The 19,497-nt window shown below is 40.3% G+C and overlaps 1 protein-coding gene across 4 annotated transcripts; it reads right to left on the bottom strand.

Moving 5' to 3' along the window:
* Window positions 1-479: 479 nt before the first annotated feature.
* On the bottom strand, window positions 480-19,001 carry cnsta (consortin, connexin sorting protein a). Of its 4 annotated transcripts, none has more exons than XM_034116561.1 (14): window positions 18,837-18,986; window positions 17,458-17,520; window positions 15,966-16,106; window positions 15,366-15,740; window positions 10,924-11,537; window positions 8,522-8,552; window positions 7,277-7,363; window positions 6,774-6,855; window positions 5,746-5,767; window positions 5,511-5,577; window positions 4,196-4,752; window positions 3,552-3,749; window positions 1,956-2,106; window positions 480-1,813 (listed from the first exon to the last, which is right to left on the bottom strand). In XM_034116561.1, exons 4-14 carry the CDS (start codon window positions 15,712-15,714, stop codon window positions 1,605-1,607), a joined length of 2,367 nt encoding a protein of 788 aa, XP_033972452.1. In that variant the 5' UTR covers window positions 15,715-15,740; window positions 15,966-16,106; window positions 17,458-17,520; window positions 18,837-18,986; the 3' UTR covers window positions 480-1,604. The 4 variants fall into 4 exon arrangements, with proteins under 4 accessions (XP_033972452.1, XP_033972450.1, XP_033972451.1 ...); XM_034116559.1 differs by having other exon boundaries at window positions 16,018-16,106; XM_034116560.1 differs by lacking the exon at window positions 18,837-18,986 and adding an exon at window positions 18,302-18,385 and having other exon boundaries at window positions 16,018-16,106.
* Between the last annotated feature and the right edge of the window lie 496 nt (window positions 19,002-19,497).

Genomic DNA, 19,497 nt, shown 5'->3' with positions numbered 1-19,497 from the left:
AGGACCTCTTTGTCTAGAAAACCGGGTCAAGCAGATGTAAACAAATCAGACAACTGTTTATCGGAAATGACAAATGTTCACTAGATTACTATTTAAGGACACTGTGCGCAAAGAATAATTTGGGAAAAAAACACATAGTAAACATTGACAATCACATATTGAGAGTGATGCCTATAATCTAAGAAGAGCAAACACACAGGCAGACAGAGCTTCAAATATCGATCGTCCCAAATATCAAATGTACAATGAGTAATTATTATTTCCTACACTAATTGTTTGCAACTGTTTTAAGACATATCTCAAACCTCACCAGACCCGCATAAGATTATTTTCTGTTCAAGTTATCTGTGCATAACAGGCATGAACTCACACTGACCCGGAAAACAGTTTGTGGAAATGGTTATTTTCTGATCAAATGAAATAAAGCCAGCATTACGCTCAGGACCAACACAACAGTTCCTGTAGAAATATTGCAATACTTTTTTTTTTTTTTTTTATTAATCGTACCAGTATTATGTGCAACATGTTAAACATTCTTCTGACAGTATATACAGAGGTGCAGTGTGTTCCTGTACATGTTGCATATGCTACATCAAGTTAAGAATAGCTCATTGAAACCCATAAACGTACAGTTTGGACTTTGAGTCTCCATGGCAGCCATGTCAGCACACTGCAGAAAGAACAGTACAGGAGACAGGAGACCCATGTCCAATGTGAATAATACATAAATGCCCTACAGGTGACACAAATCAAAGTCTAACATTACAAATCCAAACATTCATTCAGATTGATTAAGACATAATGATTTCATTCCAAGTAGTAGACCACAAAATGCTTTGTTCATTTGAAAATGTGTGAATTAAAAAAGTCAACAATAAAAAGCAACACTAGTGGCTGCAAAGGTTTGTAAAATGCCCATTGGGCCATTCCCATTGTGCAGTGTGTGTAGAACATCTCTGAGCCCCCAGTTAACAAACTGTACATTATATATACTTTTATATTATATATACTTTTTTTTTTAAACATCACCCTGGATTGCAGCTTATTTACTTTGTTATTCTTCTTAACTGAGGGAGATGAGTCTTGGAGAAGTCGGTGAAAGTTTGTATCCAGTCATGGTAGATTTCACTACCAGTGACCTTAGAAGCGTAGGTGTCACGTGTTACCTTAGTTCAATAGGACACTTGAATGTCTAAACTTAGCTCGAGAATGAATAACCTTTTTAATGTGGACAGCGTTGAGAGGCGTGCAGGTCAGTTCCTCCTCTTCTGTAAAGCACTCTCCGTTCTCCTCTTTCTCCTTCTGCCCTACTTTAACTCTCAAAGTCCGGTGGTAAAGAAAAATCTCACCTAAGACTTTTAGGCTCAACGAACCCGGGGATTGTATTCAAAGAGTATTCAAAACGAAGTAGAGCAGGCTTAAAAATGCCAATATGTGATGTAATATTAGCCAACCAGCTAGCTCCACACAGCGCCAGGGACTGTGGCAGCTGCCTGGCTCCCTGACCTCATAAAACATCGTCCCAGGAAGCAGCAGGGGCTTCTGGACCCCCAGAGATCCACAGTGAGACCTGCTGCTCCTTAATGTTGACTAGCTGTTTGCTGCTATGACCCGGGGGCCAACCAATGCTGGATCTGAGATATCCCGCTCTGCAGCTGGGCGACGTAGAAGTCTGCGTTCCTGGAGAAGTCCTGACAGACGGAGGAGTGGGCGTCGCCCAGAGCACAGTAAAGGGCGGTGCCACCCACACTGATCACTACGGTAACAAAACAAAGCAGGAACAGCAGCAGGCAGGAGTCTCCACCGCCAACATCTACAGACGAAGAGAGAGAGAGAGATTTAGTTAGAGAGGAAGTGGATTCATCATCATAATTAACCCGGACCAATTCCTGTGTTTGATGTTTTCATGGAGGGATACAGGTCTTTAACCTTTGGGAAATAAATGAAAAACCCACCTTGTTCACAGCCATCATCGGGGACTTTGAAGCGGACGCGTCTTTTGGCCGGGGTTTTGTCCGGTCGGGGCTCTGAGCCGATCACACTCACGTCTCCCAGACACACAGGGCGCCTCTTTAATATGGACACCAGGCCAGAGGCAGGAGACGCCTGACAAGAAAAAAACAAAAACAAAACAAAGATGTGAGGAAGTTCAGACAATTATGTTGACATAACATCATTTTCATTATATAAAAATACAGATGGATCTGTTCATATTCATACACGTCACCAGGCATGTCCACCAGGTGTCAGTACATCACACAATCAGCAGCTTTAAATCTCTCGATCAGTCAGGCTCACAGTACCAGGCACTGCTTCCTTTGACAGAAGTTATGCACATTAGACTTCCAACTCTCATCCCAGGCTCAATGCAAAGTGATAAAATACGTATAGGATTGCAAATGAACTTTGGCCATCGAGGTCGGGCAGAGTACCGTTCGTATTTTGAAACACTTCACATTACATCATGTATCATAATGTTATCATCCACCTGCTGCCAGACACAGTGAGATAACTCTGCTCACAAGGTTGAGCTGAATGACAAATGTGAAAGTAAAAACACGATTTGGTGACTAAACTTTAATGTCAATGAACCTTTAGATGGGAAGCAGATTCAAATATGAGAATCTGTTTAGTACTATGACCTTTGTACTACTTTTGTTACAAGCACATGTTTTTAAGTCTGTAGTGAAATAAACACATCTGACGCAATAGTCGTGATATGTAGTTGGTTTCTTTATAGTTTGAAAAATGTCTAGACCAACAAAACCGTGAAAGATATCTTCTTTATTTATATAACAGAAAAGCTTCCAATAAGATACGTTTGAATTCTGTACCTTGAGTAGACCAATCACAGAGCTACCTACTGAGTACTACAGTACTGCTGCCTGAAACATGTCTCCCATCCTATATTTGATAAAAGCAGGCCACGTTGTGCCTCAGTTCTTTCTGTCCCCGCTCCAGGTGCTGAGCATCTCCCAGCAGCTTCCTCGCTTTCATCTATGTCTCGACCTTTCTCTGTGAGTCATGTAACCAGCACTTAAAACCAATGACATAATACATTTTAATTAAATATTAAAATGAAGCTTTTTATCTCACAACCCACCGCACAGATAATTGTAAAAAACAACAACAAAGAAACCAATCAAGACGCTGACATCGCAGGGGCCTGACATTTTCAGTTCCACAACTTTTACCTCACTATAGAAGAGTTTAATGTCAATGTGGCTTCCATATGCGCAAAACTAATCTAGAAACAGTAATAGCTATGTAAAACCTTCGTGGTCATCAAATTGCCAGTTTGAAGCAAGCTGTTTTTGTTTTTTTAAAGTTGCGTTTTAATAGTGTGTATGAATAGTTATTATAGCATTCTAGACTTTTAGCCTGTGTTATCTTTATCGTGAACATAATGGTATTACCACAGGCAGCCCTAATGCATGCCAGCACTTAAATAAAACATAAATAACCATCAAATCAAATCAATAACTTGCTGAAAAGTCCAACAAGGTTACTCTCCGTTACCAATCCACAGCAGAGCAAGATAAGATACACACCTGCTGTACAGTGATGAGTTTAGCCATGTCGTCCAGTGAGGCAGCTTCACTGATGATTTTAATTTGCTCCACTTCGTACTCCTCCTCTTCGTACTCCTCCTCCTCCTCCTCCTCCTCCTCCTCAGCCTGCTCCTGCTGCTCCATACGATCCCCTTGAGGGAGGCGGGCCTCCTGGGGCAGGCCGGTTTGAGTGCTCTCCTGCAGTCACAATGAAACATGTTAAAATCTTCCATACCAACATACAGTTATGATGATACTAATCCCTTTGTGTTGCTCTACTCTCTATTGACCTGCTATAACAACACTCTGATGGAAGCCATTCAAACCAAGGCTCTAAAGCGATGGGGAGGTTGTTCCCAGGAAAAAGTAAGGAACAGAGGAAGTGATACAATTTATATTTAGCATGAGCAATACTGATTCATAATATAGATAGAGGAACTAAGTGGTTAGAATGAGCTCCAATCATCATCACAACTCTAAAAACCTTTAGCAATGCAAACCTTTCGAAATAATGGTAGTTTAACAATGTAGTTCCAGGATAGCAGAGTTTAAAATAATTAATAAAACTAAATAACTAACAGTAAACGACAGACTTATAAAATATAAATTGTATTTCTCTTAATGTAATTGGATTGGTTCTGTACCTGGGTCTCCTCGCGCAGCTGCTCCTCAGCGCGGGCTTCCTGCTGTAGCTCCACCTCTGCCCCACTGACCAGAGTCTCCACTGGGAGCGCTTCCTGACACCAAGGAGCGTCTCTTTTCTTCTGCCTCTCCTCCTCCTCTTCTTCCTCTCCCTCCTCCTCCATCGCTAAGACCTCGGCTTCCTTCTCCAGGTCACTCTCCTCTTCGTCCTTTTTTGCTTCCCTTTCCTGTGCGGGACCTAAATCTCCTCCCTGCTGCTCTGCAGGCTTGGACTGATCCATTTCTCCATCTGTAGAGGGGTGTAGTCCATTTCCAATGACTGACGTGGTCTGTTCTACCCCTCCTTCTGCCTCTCCTACCTCACCGTCGCTGCCTTGCTTGACGGTCAGCTGATCTCCATGAAAACATGCTTCCCTGTTCAGGTCTTCCCTCTCTCTTCCTGAGATCTCAGGGGAATCGAGGTGATCCGTCAAATTAATGGAGGGGACGACCGGAGAGCTGCTCTGAGGGGAGGAGGAGTCATGGCCTCTCGGCTCCATCCATTCATCAACTTGATGGACTGGATGATTACAAAGAGACACAATGGGGTAGGTATTAAAGGGTCAAAAAGAAAAAAAACTGGTTTAAGGCATCAAAATGGAACTTGATGATTTTATTAATCCTAGAGGACATTTGGCTTCGCACTCTGTCCCAGGTCGGGGCAGTTTATGTTTTATGTTTATGAATCACACAAACCTTCGACTGATTGCAGGATGGAAGAGTTTCACTTATTTGTTTATGTTTTATAAATGATTTCTAATCTTACCAAAGCAATTACAACCAAAATGCAGTTGAGAGGGACTTCTGTATTTAGCGGTATTGTATTTTCTTTTCAAACATAAAACTAAATACTTACTGTAAAAGGACATATCTCTGAAAAAAAAATCTCCCTATGTTAATCTAATCATCGTCACTCTGTCCAGTGTCTCCACCAACGCTACTGAATGTACCCATTTAACACATTCACACAGTACGAAACCATCATAGTTCGCCCTAATGCCTTTATTTATATACATTTCACTGAGTGAGAACCTACAAATTATCCAAAAAATTATAATTCTCATGACTTAGAAGGGAGTTTTTTTGAAAAATACCCTTGTTTTTATTATGCCTTAGCCAAATGTCCTAAAACCGCATATGAATTACATTATGACCAACCACTCTTCTACACATTTCCTGTTGATGAGCAGGAACATTAATTGTTGGCTTAAGGTCCACTTAATACCTTTTCTTACACTTTCTACTTAATCAGGACATGACAATAATACAATCACTCACCTGAGGTACTTGAAGGCAGCACAGCACTTTGTTCAAAGGTAGGCCTCAAAGGTTTCAGAGATGCACACTGTACACACAAACGAAATAATGTAACACGCGATACCACTACACGGTTTAGTAATATGCAAGTTACGCATTATTTAAAAATGTAACCTATGGCAACATGCACAGTGAACATTTTGCATGTACATTTTCACTTTCATACAAAGACACAAATGAATGACTAATGTCTCACCCCAGCATCTGTAGCTCCTGGTCTGTAAACAGAAGAAAAAGAGACACAGTGAGATTGGGAGAGGATTGAAGGTCTGTTCTAGGTTTTAGTAAATGAAGACGTGAAAGATGGGTGACCCTTCTCTACTCATTCAATCTAATATTAGCTCAAACACATTTCCCTGGCTAATACAACATGTGTGTGTGTTAAGAGAAGTGAAACCCTAGTAGTGTGATAGATCAAATGACTGACAGTGCAGCAGCAGCAAATGGACATATGTTTTAACTATCACACACTCACACACACAACACACACAACACACACACACACACACACACACACACACACACACACACACACACACACACACACACACACACACACACACACACACACACACACACACACAACACAACACACACACACACACACACACACACACACACACACACACACACACACACACACACACACACACACACACACACACACACACACACACACACACACACACACACACACACACACACACACACACACACACACACACACACACACACACACACACACACACACACACACACACACACACACACACACACACACACACACACACACACACACACACACACACACACACACACAACACACACATTATGAGATGAAATCACACATTTTGAAATATTTCACCAAACACACCTTACCATATTGTATATAGAAAGAGTGACATTTGGGTAATAACTTTAATATGGACTCCTAGCTATACTAAGAGGAGAACATCGCAAACCATTAAGTATCTGTTTAACTCTTACAGAGGTTTAGGAAGTAGAGTTTAGAAAGACAAAAAAGGCGACATTTATATTTTCACAAAGTAGCAGAGATATCACAGGTTACATTTTTCCACAGGTTGCTAAGTGAAGTTGCTTTGTTCAGCATCTCATAGTGAAAGTAACTGCTGCATATAGAGCTGTAAATAATGTGCACATTATATATTTTCATTCATTTAAAGCCCTGAAAGAGTACAAACACAAACATGCATGCCAACTGACCGACTGTGTGTCTGGCAGATGTTTTTAAGAGTGTCCAGATGTTGGGTTTCCAGGTCGGAGGAAGAACTTCTACACTGACTCTCTAGAAGATGGAGACACACAGAGAGACACAGGCAGGTAAAAGCATTGTTACAGCTACGAGGAAGACACTAAGAGCATGCTCTCCTGTAGGCAATACAATTATGAACGTAATGTAGGTCCATATCTTATGGAATTTAAATGATACGATCAATAAAACTATATTATGAGGATCCCATGTACGAGACACAGAGGCTGCAGTCATACAGTTGAATAGTTTTATGCTTATAAGCTGTGCATGTATACAATAACAAGGATTTAGGAACATGTGTTAGACTCATACTTCTATAGCATTTAGTTTTAGAAACATACATTTCTATTAGAATGTATAAGTATTTTGTTAAACAGACAAACATGTATATTATGGTTGTACTTACACAGTACATGCATCTGGCCCATGTGTGCTGTGTGTGCATGGTTCTTACCCCACTGCCCTTGGAGTGCATTCAAGTTGTCCAATACTCTCTGGTGATAGAGTCTCTCTAGTTGAATGCACCATAATGCCCGCTGGTCTGAACATCACAGGTTAAGAAACTCATAAAAACACACACAAATGCACAGACACACACACACACACACGACTCAGGGAACGGGTTGCCTCAGGTAAAGGTCAAAAAGAAGTGAGACAGACAAAATAGGAGGACGAAGAGAGACGGAGGCAGGAGGGGACGAGGGGAAATAGAGTCGGGCCAAAAGAGACAGAGGAAGAAAGCTCTCCAGGATGCAGTCGCTCATGTTTATGGATATGAGCCGGCAGAACACAATCCTTCTTTGACATGGCTAGATGCTTTCTCTCTCTCTCCCCAAGTAACCCTCTATACATGCATGACATAGCTACGCTAGCTTTCCTGTGACTCTTATCGTTTCTTCCATCCCACTTTGTCTCTTTCCTCTTATTAAATCAGTCCAAGCTTCCAATCCTTTCCCATGCACACTCTCCTGCCTTTATTCCTCTCTTCCGCTTTTTCATTGACTGCAAGTGTTATTTATATAAGAGTCTATAAGGTTGTGAGTATGCACTGTATGTGAAGATCAATAGGTTATTTGGTTCAGAAACAAAGAACCTTTTGATTTGCAGCTAAAAAGATTTAGCGAATTAGCATCTTTAAATGAATCTCTATGTTGATAATCATTATTTACTTGGGAAATACCTGTAAATGCTGCAATCTTTCATCATTGTTTTGGCAACATGATGTGGTTTTCTTTCCCTTCATGTTTAATCTGAGTATCTTCCCTGTGTCTTCTTTCTCTCTGCCTCTCTTCTCGTGTGAGTCTCTGGGCATTTTGTAGAAGCCAGCTCAGCTACCGGTGCTTTTCCTCTCACTGTTTCATCTTATGTAATAATTACCCCTCTCTAGGTTCTCCTTATCTATTCTGTTACTGTCATGCTTCCTCGTCTCTCTGTTCAGTTATTTTCCACTCTTTTCTTCTCTGTCAAATGTCTTTTGATCTCTTATTAACCTCACTTTTTTAAGTCAGTGAGGCATCAAATAATCCACTGAAATGAGTGCGACAAGTTACCCCAAATTCTACAGCTCTAAATCCGGTGTGTGTAAAAAAACTGATTATAAAACATAGACAAGAAGAAGTTAGCCTAAGAAAAACACATGAATAAAAACAGAGGAGAGCAACCAACCTTAATACACACAGCAACATAGTGATAAGGATACAGTCTTTGTGAAAGACAAAGGTCTCGGCAATCTGCAGAGAGAGAAAGAGACATTTACATTTTTGATAACGTGCGTGATTGTAATATATTTTTCAGGCTTTTACCTATTCAGTTTGTAACAAAAGCTATCAGAAAAAAAATGGCTCAATAAAGGTTCAAACCAGACTAAAACCATTCATCCAAAAGGGGTCTTTGAACATGATACATGAATCAACATCAGTCAAAGAAAAGATTGGTCTGATAAAGAACAAGAAAAGATGTAAAAAGAACACCAATAAAGAACATACATCAGAAACATCAATCTGTCCAGAGCTGTAACTGTTCTGCTGCTGAAATGAGTTCTATAATCATTAACTTTGACAACAAAAAAAGATATATGACATAATAACATGGTTAAGAAACTTCCTAGTATTCATGAGAGACAGAGAGAAAATGAGAGTGAGAGTGAAAGGCAAGACGGAAAGACGAGAGACCGTCGTAGACACTTTACCTCTCTTCAGCAAGTGTCGCGTTCATGCTGCTCAGCTGAACTTAGAACAAGAGAAGTGTGTGTGTGTGGCAGAGAGAGGGAGAGAGGGGGAGAGAGAGAGAGGGGGGAGAGAGGTCGAGGAGGTGGTGCGGAGGAGATAGCAGAGGTGGGAGGAGAGAGAGATGAGAGGACGAGAGAGAGGGGGTGAGAGAGAGAGAGAGTGTGGGGAATGGGGAAAGAGAGGAGAAAGGGATGGGGGGGGGAAAAGAGAGGGAGAGAGAGAGGGGGGGGAGAGAGAGAGAGAGAGAGAGGGGGGGGAAAGAGAGGGAGAGAGAGAGAGGGGGGAGAGAGAGAGAGGGGGAGAGAGAGAGAGAGAGAGAGAGATAGAGGGGGAGAAGAGAGGGAGAGAGAGAGGGAGAAGAGAGGGAGAGAGAGAGAGAGAGGAAAGGAGGGCACAAAAGGCTCTCGCATTTTAATGAGGTGGTGACGACTGAATGACCTTTATAGTTTACTGTACTGACGTGATTCAATTTTATGATCCAGGGTTTCCCCCTTCGAAACTGTGACAACCTACACTAAGAAAATGCAAAATAAATATATATGAAAACTAAACCCATTTAAAATGACCTAATTAAAAAAGCAACACTCACAGTCAGTTACATTGTTTACACCTGATCTCTATAGGTGAGCATAACTTCAGCATATCGTATTCACTGTTTTCAATGTAGGGGTATTGGAAATCCCCTTGAGTGCTGTCAAATTCAGCCAAAAAGGACGAGCAAGTAGAGCTTTAATTATATTTTCAACATTTTTAACGAACAATTTTAAATATTTTGCCACATTAAGAGCATCCAGATAAATCCAGTAAATCATTTTTTTTTTTATTAGACCAGCAAACAATTGACTTTAATCGGTGGATTAAGAATCGACCTGTTCTGGACATGTGTACTTGTTTTTTTATAGTCAATGAAAGTGAAAAGTTCCTTTTCCTTATCATTGGTATTGTCAAATAAAAACCATTAGGCGGTCAGCAGGGTTGTGCAACATTGTGGGAATGTAAATAAATGGCCCATTTGTGTGACGTCATGTTGTAAAAACACTACAAATAGACTTCATACTTCAGTACTATTGTTGTCCATTAGTACATGTCAATGATTTGGACATTTCCAACTGCACTTGAAGGCAGCTTCATTTCCGAGCAGCTAGTTAAGAAAAGACGTGTCAGCTGTTACACCAACTCCTGGGCAGGTGGGGAAAAGTGCCTTTTTATTTTTTAACCTTACTTTTTTGTGCTACTAAAGTTTACTGCAGCAAAAATATGGGGTTGTTTACTGCCCACTCTCACTCCCTGGTTAAATGATTGGCCTAAACATGACGTTGTGCTGCGTTTCTATAAAAAGTTGAGTCTGTTAGATCACCTGATTCTGTGTGAATGTGGCCTTATACTTACCACAACACCCCCACCCCCCTCTCTCTCTCTCTTTCTCGCACTCAAACACACACACAGACACACACCTGTTTGCCTGGAAGAAAGAGTAGCTCAGGTGTGCCCGGTGGAAGCATATGTAAATCAAACTGACTGAAATATTCACACACCCTGTAATATACATGTTCAGTCATGCAGGTTTGCAGTGTGCTAGGATTAAGTGCGTACATATCTGTCGTTGTATTAGAATATAGAAGCTGAAGACACCCATGCCTTCGGGTACAAAGTGCCACTACGATTATAGGGTTGATTGGATAACAGTGATTTAATAACTTGGTCGAGAGAGCTAACATTACAGATACTGAAATGACTGAAAGACAGCAAGAAATTACACTTAAAGAAACCATTAAAGGGGAGAAAGTCTGCTCAAGTGAATGACTGGCAGAAAGAGTGGTGATAAGCTTGAAGTATTTGACATAATATGGCAGGAATATAACAGGGAGGTTACCTGGTGAAGGTACTGTGGAAGGTGGGTGTCATCTCCTCTTTGTGCCAACTCCTCCAGAGACTTCAGCAGTGCAGAGCTCAGAATAGGCCCTGTGGCACAGGTGGAGTCTGACAGACAAGTGGGCACTGGTGTGGAGGTAATGTGTTTCCAACTGGAGGTCAAAGGTCCTGTGGTGGTAGTGGATTCTGGGCCTGCAGTCGTAGGCCGTGTGGTAAGGGGTCCCGTGGTTGAACTCAGAGGGGTGGAAGCAATGGAAGTATTATTCCTCGTAGTGCAAGTAGTTCCTGTAAATGGCTCTGAGGTAAGATGTTCTGTAGGGAAGTCAGTATTTTTTGCTATTCTGTCTGCAGCTTCTGTGATACACGTAGTCCCAGGTGGGAAGGTGCCTGAGGTTAAAGTAGGTGTAGTAGAATTAATAGGCCCCGTGGTGAAGGTGGGTGCCAGTGTATTGGACCCTGTAGTGGAGGCAACTGATTCAGAGTTATGAGAGTCCCCTTTGATATCATCCTGGCCCTGATCCACTCCACTGATGGTCTCTGGACTGACCACTAAAGGGGATGTAGGCTCTGGACTGGTCCCAGGGCTGAAGGGATATGGAGTCTCCAGCAGACTGCCTACAGAGGGAAAGAGGACAGCAGCAAACAGAGAGAGAAGTTAGAGAAATAATAATTAGAGGCACAGCGAACGTGCTGCAACAAGATAATTTGCTTACAGCTGTTTAAAAATCCTGAGGACACAGGTGTATAACAGCTGTAACAATTTGATACTGACAATTATATTTGAAACTAAATTAAGAAGATCATGTCAGCTGCCAATTCACCAAATTGTTATTGTAACTTCTATAAATATCGGAGGGTTACTTTGGGTTTTAAATAAATGTTTGAACAGGGTTTACATCGATAAACTTCAGATTATTTTATTTAAGTGAAGGGAGATAGATTGGAGCAACAGTTTAACTTAATTTACAAAGAAAGCAGAACATCTCCATATTTTAGGGGCTGAAAACTGCATTTTCTGACGTTTCTGCATGAAAAATAACTTTAATGATAAACTGATGAGCAAAATAGTTGATCAACACCTGTTGATAAAGGCTACAGAGGTTAGTCATGGATGACTGTGTAACTAGCACAAGTCTGCTTTTAAACAATCTGATGTTTTTTTTAGAATTGGGCAGTGAATGCTTGATTTTTGTATCTAGTGTTTTAAGTTCCTGTTTGTATAGCTTTTCAAAGGGTTAGCCATTTCTAAGCTAAGCTAATACCAGTCTTTTGATGGAATAGGGCACTTGAAACCACAGAGAAAAACTGAGCAAACACAACTTTCACACTTTGTCCTTCCAGGCTCATTGCTCCTTCTTTAAACACCCACACTGCAAGTACATTATTACTCTTTGTACCCGACTGGGGAGGTTAACAGCCAGTGTAGAATCAAATCAAATCAAATCTAGTTTTATTATCCAATGAATTGAAATATGTGATATATCTTTCACACATTAACCAACAAAAGTATCTCAATTATGTTTCATGACTACTAGCAGGCCTTATTATACAAACCTCCTTAACATACACATGTAACTATGGGAACTGTGTTAAGCTAACATTTTCACAATAGCTTACACACTGTTTGTCCCAAATGTGACATCACTGGAGAGACCTAGAGCACAATTGAATGCTTACCAACACAGCAACTATTTATTTTGTGTGTGTGTAAAGAAAACATGTACAAATCAGGAAATTAAACTATTTGTTTTGAAAAACACTATTATTGATTACCATGTCTGACAAGCTTGAAAACATATGTGTATCACTTTTTAATTTTCTGGTCTTTTAATCATTATTTTCCTCTATTCCTCTCGTACATTTCGTCTCTATCTCTACCCGCAGCCTGCTTAAATCTTATTTGCTGTGTTTCACTCCCTCAATCTCATCATGTGATCAGAATGGCCTAATCACTGCCGTCAGCCTGACCTCAATCCATAATGCTGACCACTTATAAAATTACAAAATAAAAAAGCTTTCCAACAGAGACTAATCCAGATCCTGACCCGAGTGTTGTTCTTCACTACACTCTGTCAAAGCACTGTTGATACATTAATATTCAGTCAACAGTTGTGAAAGTGTCAAATGTTATTTTACTATCACTGCACTTTTTACTATTTAAGATGGTTTGATTGTCTGTACACTGCACATGGTTTTACTGACTTTACTGAATCAGACAGAAAGTGACTTGTTGCTATTTAAAAACACTGCAGGTACAAATGTAACATCCATGGGCCAATCGGCCACACGTGCCACACGTGCCACCTGAGGCCTGTACTACGAAGCCGGATTTTCGCTTAGCGAGGTAACTTCAGGGTTAACTCTGGGTTTCCGGTCCTACAACGCTGGTTCACTTCTTACCGGGATAGATCTCCATGGTATCTTATGCTGAACGGCTAGCCTGAGGCCTGTACTACGAAGTCGGTTCAACCTAACCTGGATATGTTTGAGTTACCCGGTTGACCTAATCCAAAACAAACACGCTCTCGCTAAACTGTCCTACGACGCTGGTTATCAACTCGTTAACTCAAGCCAGCTTTGCCTAGTTAGGTGCACGTTCACATGAAAGGGGTGGTATTTGGAGCATTCGACCAATCAGAAACATGGACAAGCGTACTGACAGCGCAGTGCGTCATACTTCCTGAATGAAAAGTGAACTTTAATATTAGTCAAATATGAAGACGTTAAACTTTAAACATCCATGACTTAAACACTTTATCCAGGATAAAAGCCACATAGCTGCACCTGCAAGGTGAATACAGCTGGTAAAAGAAAAAGCGTTTGAATGCGTACATTAACAGGTTTATGATAAGACATGATCTGACTTTAATTACATTTGACTTGAGTGTTTCGTCAACTTAATGTGTTGCTTAAAATAATACTTCTGCATACAGTATGTGACACTGTGAGTGTTGCACGGCCAGATACGGCTCAAGAAGCTGACTCAGATAAGGAAATATATGATACATTATGATGTGATATGATATGAATGATAATGGGACACATCGACGTCTGCACTCACAGTGCCGCGGACTGTACGTAATGTTACTCTGATCCGGTTACTTATGTTGTAGCAGATATTTAAGTAAGCTTTCTTAACGCTAAGGTTATAATAGTCAGATTGCTCTGAAGATGGGAGGGGATATTCTATTCATTTTCACGTTCAAACAGTCGGTGATTTTTGCCGGCCGTCTTTCCTGCAACGGCAGTTTTTCTGTATTTCCTTTCTCCTGTAATATGACTTGATCGCTTTAAACTCCGCACACTGAGCTCTGATTGGTCAGCAGGAGGTGCTTTCACTGAGTTGATCTCTTAGCCTGCAACCTAACCTGGGGCCTATACTACGAAGCAAGATTTTCATTTAGCAAGCTAACTTCAGGTACTTCAACATAAGTAACCGGATCAACATTACGTAGCCTACAGTCCGCGGCACTGTGAGTGCAGACGTCGATGTGTCCCATTATCATTCATATCACATCATAATGTATCATATATTTCCTTATCTGAGTCAGCTTCTTGAGCCGTATCTAGCCGTGCAACACTCACAGTGTCACATACTGTATGCAGAAGTATTATTTTAAGCAACACATTAAGTTGACGAAACACTTGAGTCAAATGTAATTAAAGTCAGATCATGTCTTAGTGATCATGGCAGTGATTATCCTGGATAAAGTGTTTAAGTCATGGATGTTTAAAGTTTAACGTCTTCATATTTTTCTAATATTATAGTTTACTTTTCATTCAGGAAGTATGACGCTGCGCTGTCAGTACGCTTGTCCATGTTTGTGATTGGTTAAATGTTGCTAACCCCGCCCCTTTCATGTGAACGCGCACTGAGCCGGACAGAGAAACCCTGGCTTGAGTTACCGAGTTGATAACCAGCGTCGTAGGAACGCTTAGCGAGATCGCGTTTGTTTTGGGTTAGTTAAGCCAGATAACTCTAACATATCCAGGGTATGTTGAACTGGATTCGTAGTACAGGCCTCTGGCCAGACACCTAATTGCTTGTTTGCCGACTCATTAACCAGGATGTAAGCACTATAAGGAAACATAGGTGTGTGTACCTGAAGAACACCAATGGAACTCAACAGAGCAGAGAGAGGTGCTGTTTTCAGCCGTTCCTTTAGTTTCCTTTAGCAACATTTCTGAGATCTTCTGCTATTTGTGTGTGTGGTTCTGTGAATTGTGTTTCATGTTCTGACAAAACTGTGCCCGTTATAATCAAGCTTAGGTATTAATAAAATGCTCAGCTGTGTAGCCCTAAGCTTGTTGTGGTTTTCTAATGCCTCTAAATGGCCAACAAATGTACTACAGAGAAACAAAGATGTCTGTACTGTGTGGGGAAGTGTTTGTCTATGGTTGTATATGATATGATTTTCTCATTCATGTGTGTATGTTCCTTACCTGTTTCTGAATAGGAGGAATCAGTCATGGGAGTGTCTGGAGACTGGCAGCGCATTAGACAGCTTGATTCCTCTGACTCTTCCTCGTCTTCTTCATCCTTCATCACCTCATCAATGTCTTCTTCCTCATCCTCTCTACCTCTTTCTGTGCATGCTGCCTTTCCCTGCTCCTCTTCCACGTCCTTCCCATTGTTGTTGACTGAGGCTTTTTGTATGAGCCCTCCTTCCTCTTCATTTTGTCTCTGTGTGAGTGTGTTTGTCTCGTTGAGATTTCGAGTTTGGGCAGTGAGATCTTCAGATTTAGGAAGGTTATCACAGAGGTCAACCTCTCCCACCTGAACTTGTGACATTACTCTGTCCTCCCTCGCAAGCTGGCCTATAAATAAAACAAAGGATCAGTGTTTCTTAATTCCATAAATATCAATACAAATATATATATATAACTCCTATGAATATATTTCAGTTGATTTCATATTAACAGGTCAGCTGCAACTTGGGACAAAGCAACAGAGGACAAAAAAAAAAAACCCTGCAACAGCCTTCCTCATTCCCAACAATCATATTAGTATTTATATTGTGGTTTTCAAGTTGCTGTACTTACATATGTCGAGATGATATTATGTGTTCCGCTTTAGTGAAATTTAGACACTCACCACCATGATCCATCGGGCAACACCCTCAAAACGATTGAGCTTTCAGCATGAAGGTCAACGCCGCCTATTAGACAAGCCCTTCTTCAAGCCTGCAGAGATAAGAAGAACCAGACAGAAAACAGATGCATATCAATAACAGAAGGCATGACAAGACAGATAAAGTCAGACTCCACTCAGGTGACAGGGAGAGTGAGAAAGAGAAAGATACAAAACAGGTCTAGCATCATTCCCGAGTTGTCAAACCAACCCTAAGGCTTAAACTGATTTTTTTTTTTTTTTTTAAATACTCCAGAATAAAGTCCTACCAACAACATATTGTACTGTAGTGTAATACCACAAACACATGTGTTGTACACTGTAATTTGACATGGGAATTTTACAGCCCAGATACAGCCCTGACTATAAATAACAAACGAAAATACAACAAAACAAACAACTGAACACTGTGTACAAGTCCTAAACGATTAGGATACCAGCAACTAAATAGAGACTTAGTTTTCTCACCTATCCAAAGAAAAATCTGCATCTACTGTACTTGCTTACAAGAATAAAGTTTAAATGCATATTTTATTTCGTTTTCTGTATCACTAAGCTAATTGTTCTGCTTGTAACCCTGTTTAACATTCAGCAAAACACATTTAGAAATAAAAAGCCTTGACAAACAGACCTTGCTCAACATTGATTCCCTGTGTTCATATTAAAATGCGTATAATGTAGTACATATATTTGTAACACATACAAGTGCCACAGATTAATATGTTGGTTTATTAACACTAACACTGAAGTGAGAAACTCTAGGATCATCTTGCCTTAAGGTTGCATAAGATTAGATACATTTTAAGGAGACTGACAACACCTTATGGATAAATGCTTTATGAATAAATATAAAAATAGGAAGCTAAGTTTGCTTTTCTAGCTATGAACATAGCTCTAAGATACAAATAGAAGAGTGTTGTCTTGTTGTCTCCAGGCTCTCATTGTCCTCTGGAGGATAAAACAGTCCCTGCCATGACAAACAACTGTGATATTAAAGACTGATGCAACAACAACCTCCTGTTCATACACACAGGTGTTACTGTCCCCATCACACGTGTTTTTTTATGATTTAAGGTAATTCATCCCCCACAGAGCCATCTGTCTATACAACCGTCCATCCTCTCCTCTCTTTTTTCTGCACCTTACTCCATGGGGGACAATGAATAATGAAAGACAGAAGAAGGGACAAACAAAACAAAGGGTAGAGGGAACTGACACTGTCCAGTGAGAGGCCACTGCAAAGACTTCTAACATACAGCAGAGCTACAGACAGGCAGAAATATAGGTTAACGCTATATGTCAGGTTATGTTTACATAAGACTTGTTTTAAACACCTAAACTCACTTGTTTTTCCATTTCACTTGATTAATCACTGAAGTGTCAAAAGTAAGACAAAGCACAAACCCCCTCTGTCCTGTCACCAAACCAGTCTGACCCAGGGGCGAACTGTAAGATGGCCACGCCACCCTGTAAATCAACACTTTGTACTCTTTACTCCACTACATTTACAACAAAATAACAAAAGTTACTAGTTACTTTACATATTCACATTATAAACTAATAGGCCTACAACATATAAATAAACGAATACATAAACTATGATGTAAAATGAAAGGTTAAGATTTCGAGGCACAGCATATAGGGTAATTAAATTAGCTTTACATTTACCAGCAGTGATGAACACATTAATGCATTTATAATACTCCAGTAAATAAATATATATGATTATAAAATGGGACATTACGAACAATAAGTAGTAGTTTACTTTTGGAACTTTAAGTATATTTTGATACAATACTTTTGTACTTTTTTGTATGTCGTATGCAGGACTTTTACTTGTAACAAAGTATTTTCAGACTGTAGTATTCCTACTTTTACTTAGGTAAAACATCTGAGTACTTCTTACACCTCTGTCTAGATTGTATATGTTGTGCTTCACATGCAGCCTTTTTGATAGCAGCGTTAGCAAATAAAAACCTCTATAAGTATGTTGCATGAAAAAATGAGACAATAGGTATTTTCTATTCTAAAATCTAGCAAAATAGCAAATTAGACGTTGGCTAAGATATTTGCAGTCATTGTGCATTTAAGTCATTCAAAGAGGTGGGGCATTGTTGTTGGCTAGATCACTAGTTTAGGACAGCAAGTCCATAACGTTAAAGCTAACTTGTTAAAATATGCACAGGGCGTTTGACTTTAAAATATGTCTATAACTTTATATATGTAATGTAAGCTGTGGTAACATTACCTTGATGACCCGAGGAAGTCAAAACACACTCATGTGACAGCAGTCATTTCCACCATGACACTGTTACCAATAACTGGTTGCTAGCGAACCGACGGTTAACCATAGACTGTATATATAAAGCGGTTAACTAACGTTTAATCATTATTAAGTGTTCTGATGTAGAGCTAGCATGTTACGAAGGTTTTTACAATTTGATGAAACAGCAGGAGATTAGCCTGGTCGCTATCGTTACGGATCATGCGCAGTGTTGATTTAACGTTATTGACAGTCTTCTGTTTCATCAAATTGTAAAAACCTTCGACCAGCTAAAGCTAACATTAAAGCTAACTACTATCCATAAACACGTAACGAAACAGCAACACAAAACGCTACGGCAAGCAATTAGTTAGCGCTAAGCTAGCCGATAGATAACACATCTGGCCACCATACCAGGAGAAAACCTAAAAAAATACCCATTTAATTTACAATGCGCTTTTAAATATTAGCTAGTGTACACTACAAGGTCTACCACACAAACAGTGAATCCATTACTTACGGCTGAAACGGATGGCTGAATGTAAACAGCTGTGGCATCAGACTCTTTGCTGGGGATGTTGTTGTACTTGTACTGAATGAAGGTGTTTCCGACAGACAGGGGTCGTCAGTCACCGTAGGTCGTTCCTGTCAGCAGGCCTCCTCTGCTGCTGCTGCTGCTGCTGCTGCTTGCTGCTGCTGCTGGGAGAACGGTGCACTGTCGCCATCTTCTGCTTTTACTCTGTCAGTACCATTCATCGTATTAAAGTGATCAGTGGATTTATTTTCTGGACAAGCATTAACAATAATGCAAGCAATTTAATCTAGTGCATTTTCTCTAAGATTACTTATTTCCACTTTATGGTGTTTGCAAAGCTAGCTGTTTGCAGTGCTTAAAAATGTAATAATTTAGATCATAAAATACTGTGTGGAGTGTGGACTCATTTAAATCTGAACCCTAGTCTAAAGATGACACATAATCAAATCTACCAAATAGTGAAATATTTTTCATTCAGAACCCATATTTACTCACCGGTAGAATATTTGATAAGTGACGGATGGACAATATTGTGCACACTGCTGTGAAAACTGTGCTCCAGCTTCTACTGTGTCCTGCAGGAGTAAATTATGCAGCCAAGCTCTACTCTGTGACTCACAGGTGAGGTGGCTCATTTGGGATGTTT

Source organism: Trematomus bernacchii, unplaced genomic scaffold, assembly GCF_902827165.1.
Source record: "Trematomus bernacchii unplaced genomic scaffold, fTreBer1.1, whole genome shotgun sequence".
NCBI classification, from domain to species: Eukaryota; Metazoa; Chordata; class Actinopteri; order Perciformes; family Nototheniidae; genus Trematomus; species Trematomus bernacchii.
The sequence above is the reverse complement of the archived record's forward strand: the minus strand, read 5'-3'. Positions and strand labels throughout refer to the sequence as shown.

Bases quoted from the DNA above. Each gene is read 5' to 3' on its own strand.
- cnsta (XM_034116558.1), bottom strand. The intron at 11,538-15,365 runs GTAAGGAACATA...TTCCCTCTGTAG, and splicing joins TTCCTCCTATTCAGAAACAG to GCAGTCTGCTGGAGACTCCA. The intron at 6,856-7,276 runs GTAAGAACCATG...TCCATCTTCTAG, and splicing joins TGCACTCCAAGGGCAGTGGG to AGAGTCAGTGTAGAAGTTCT.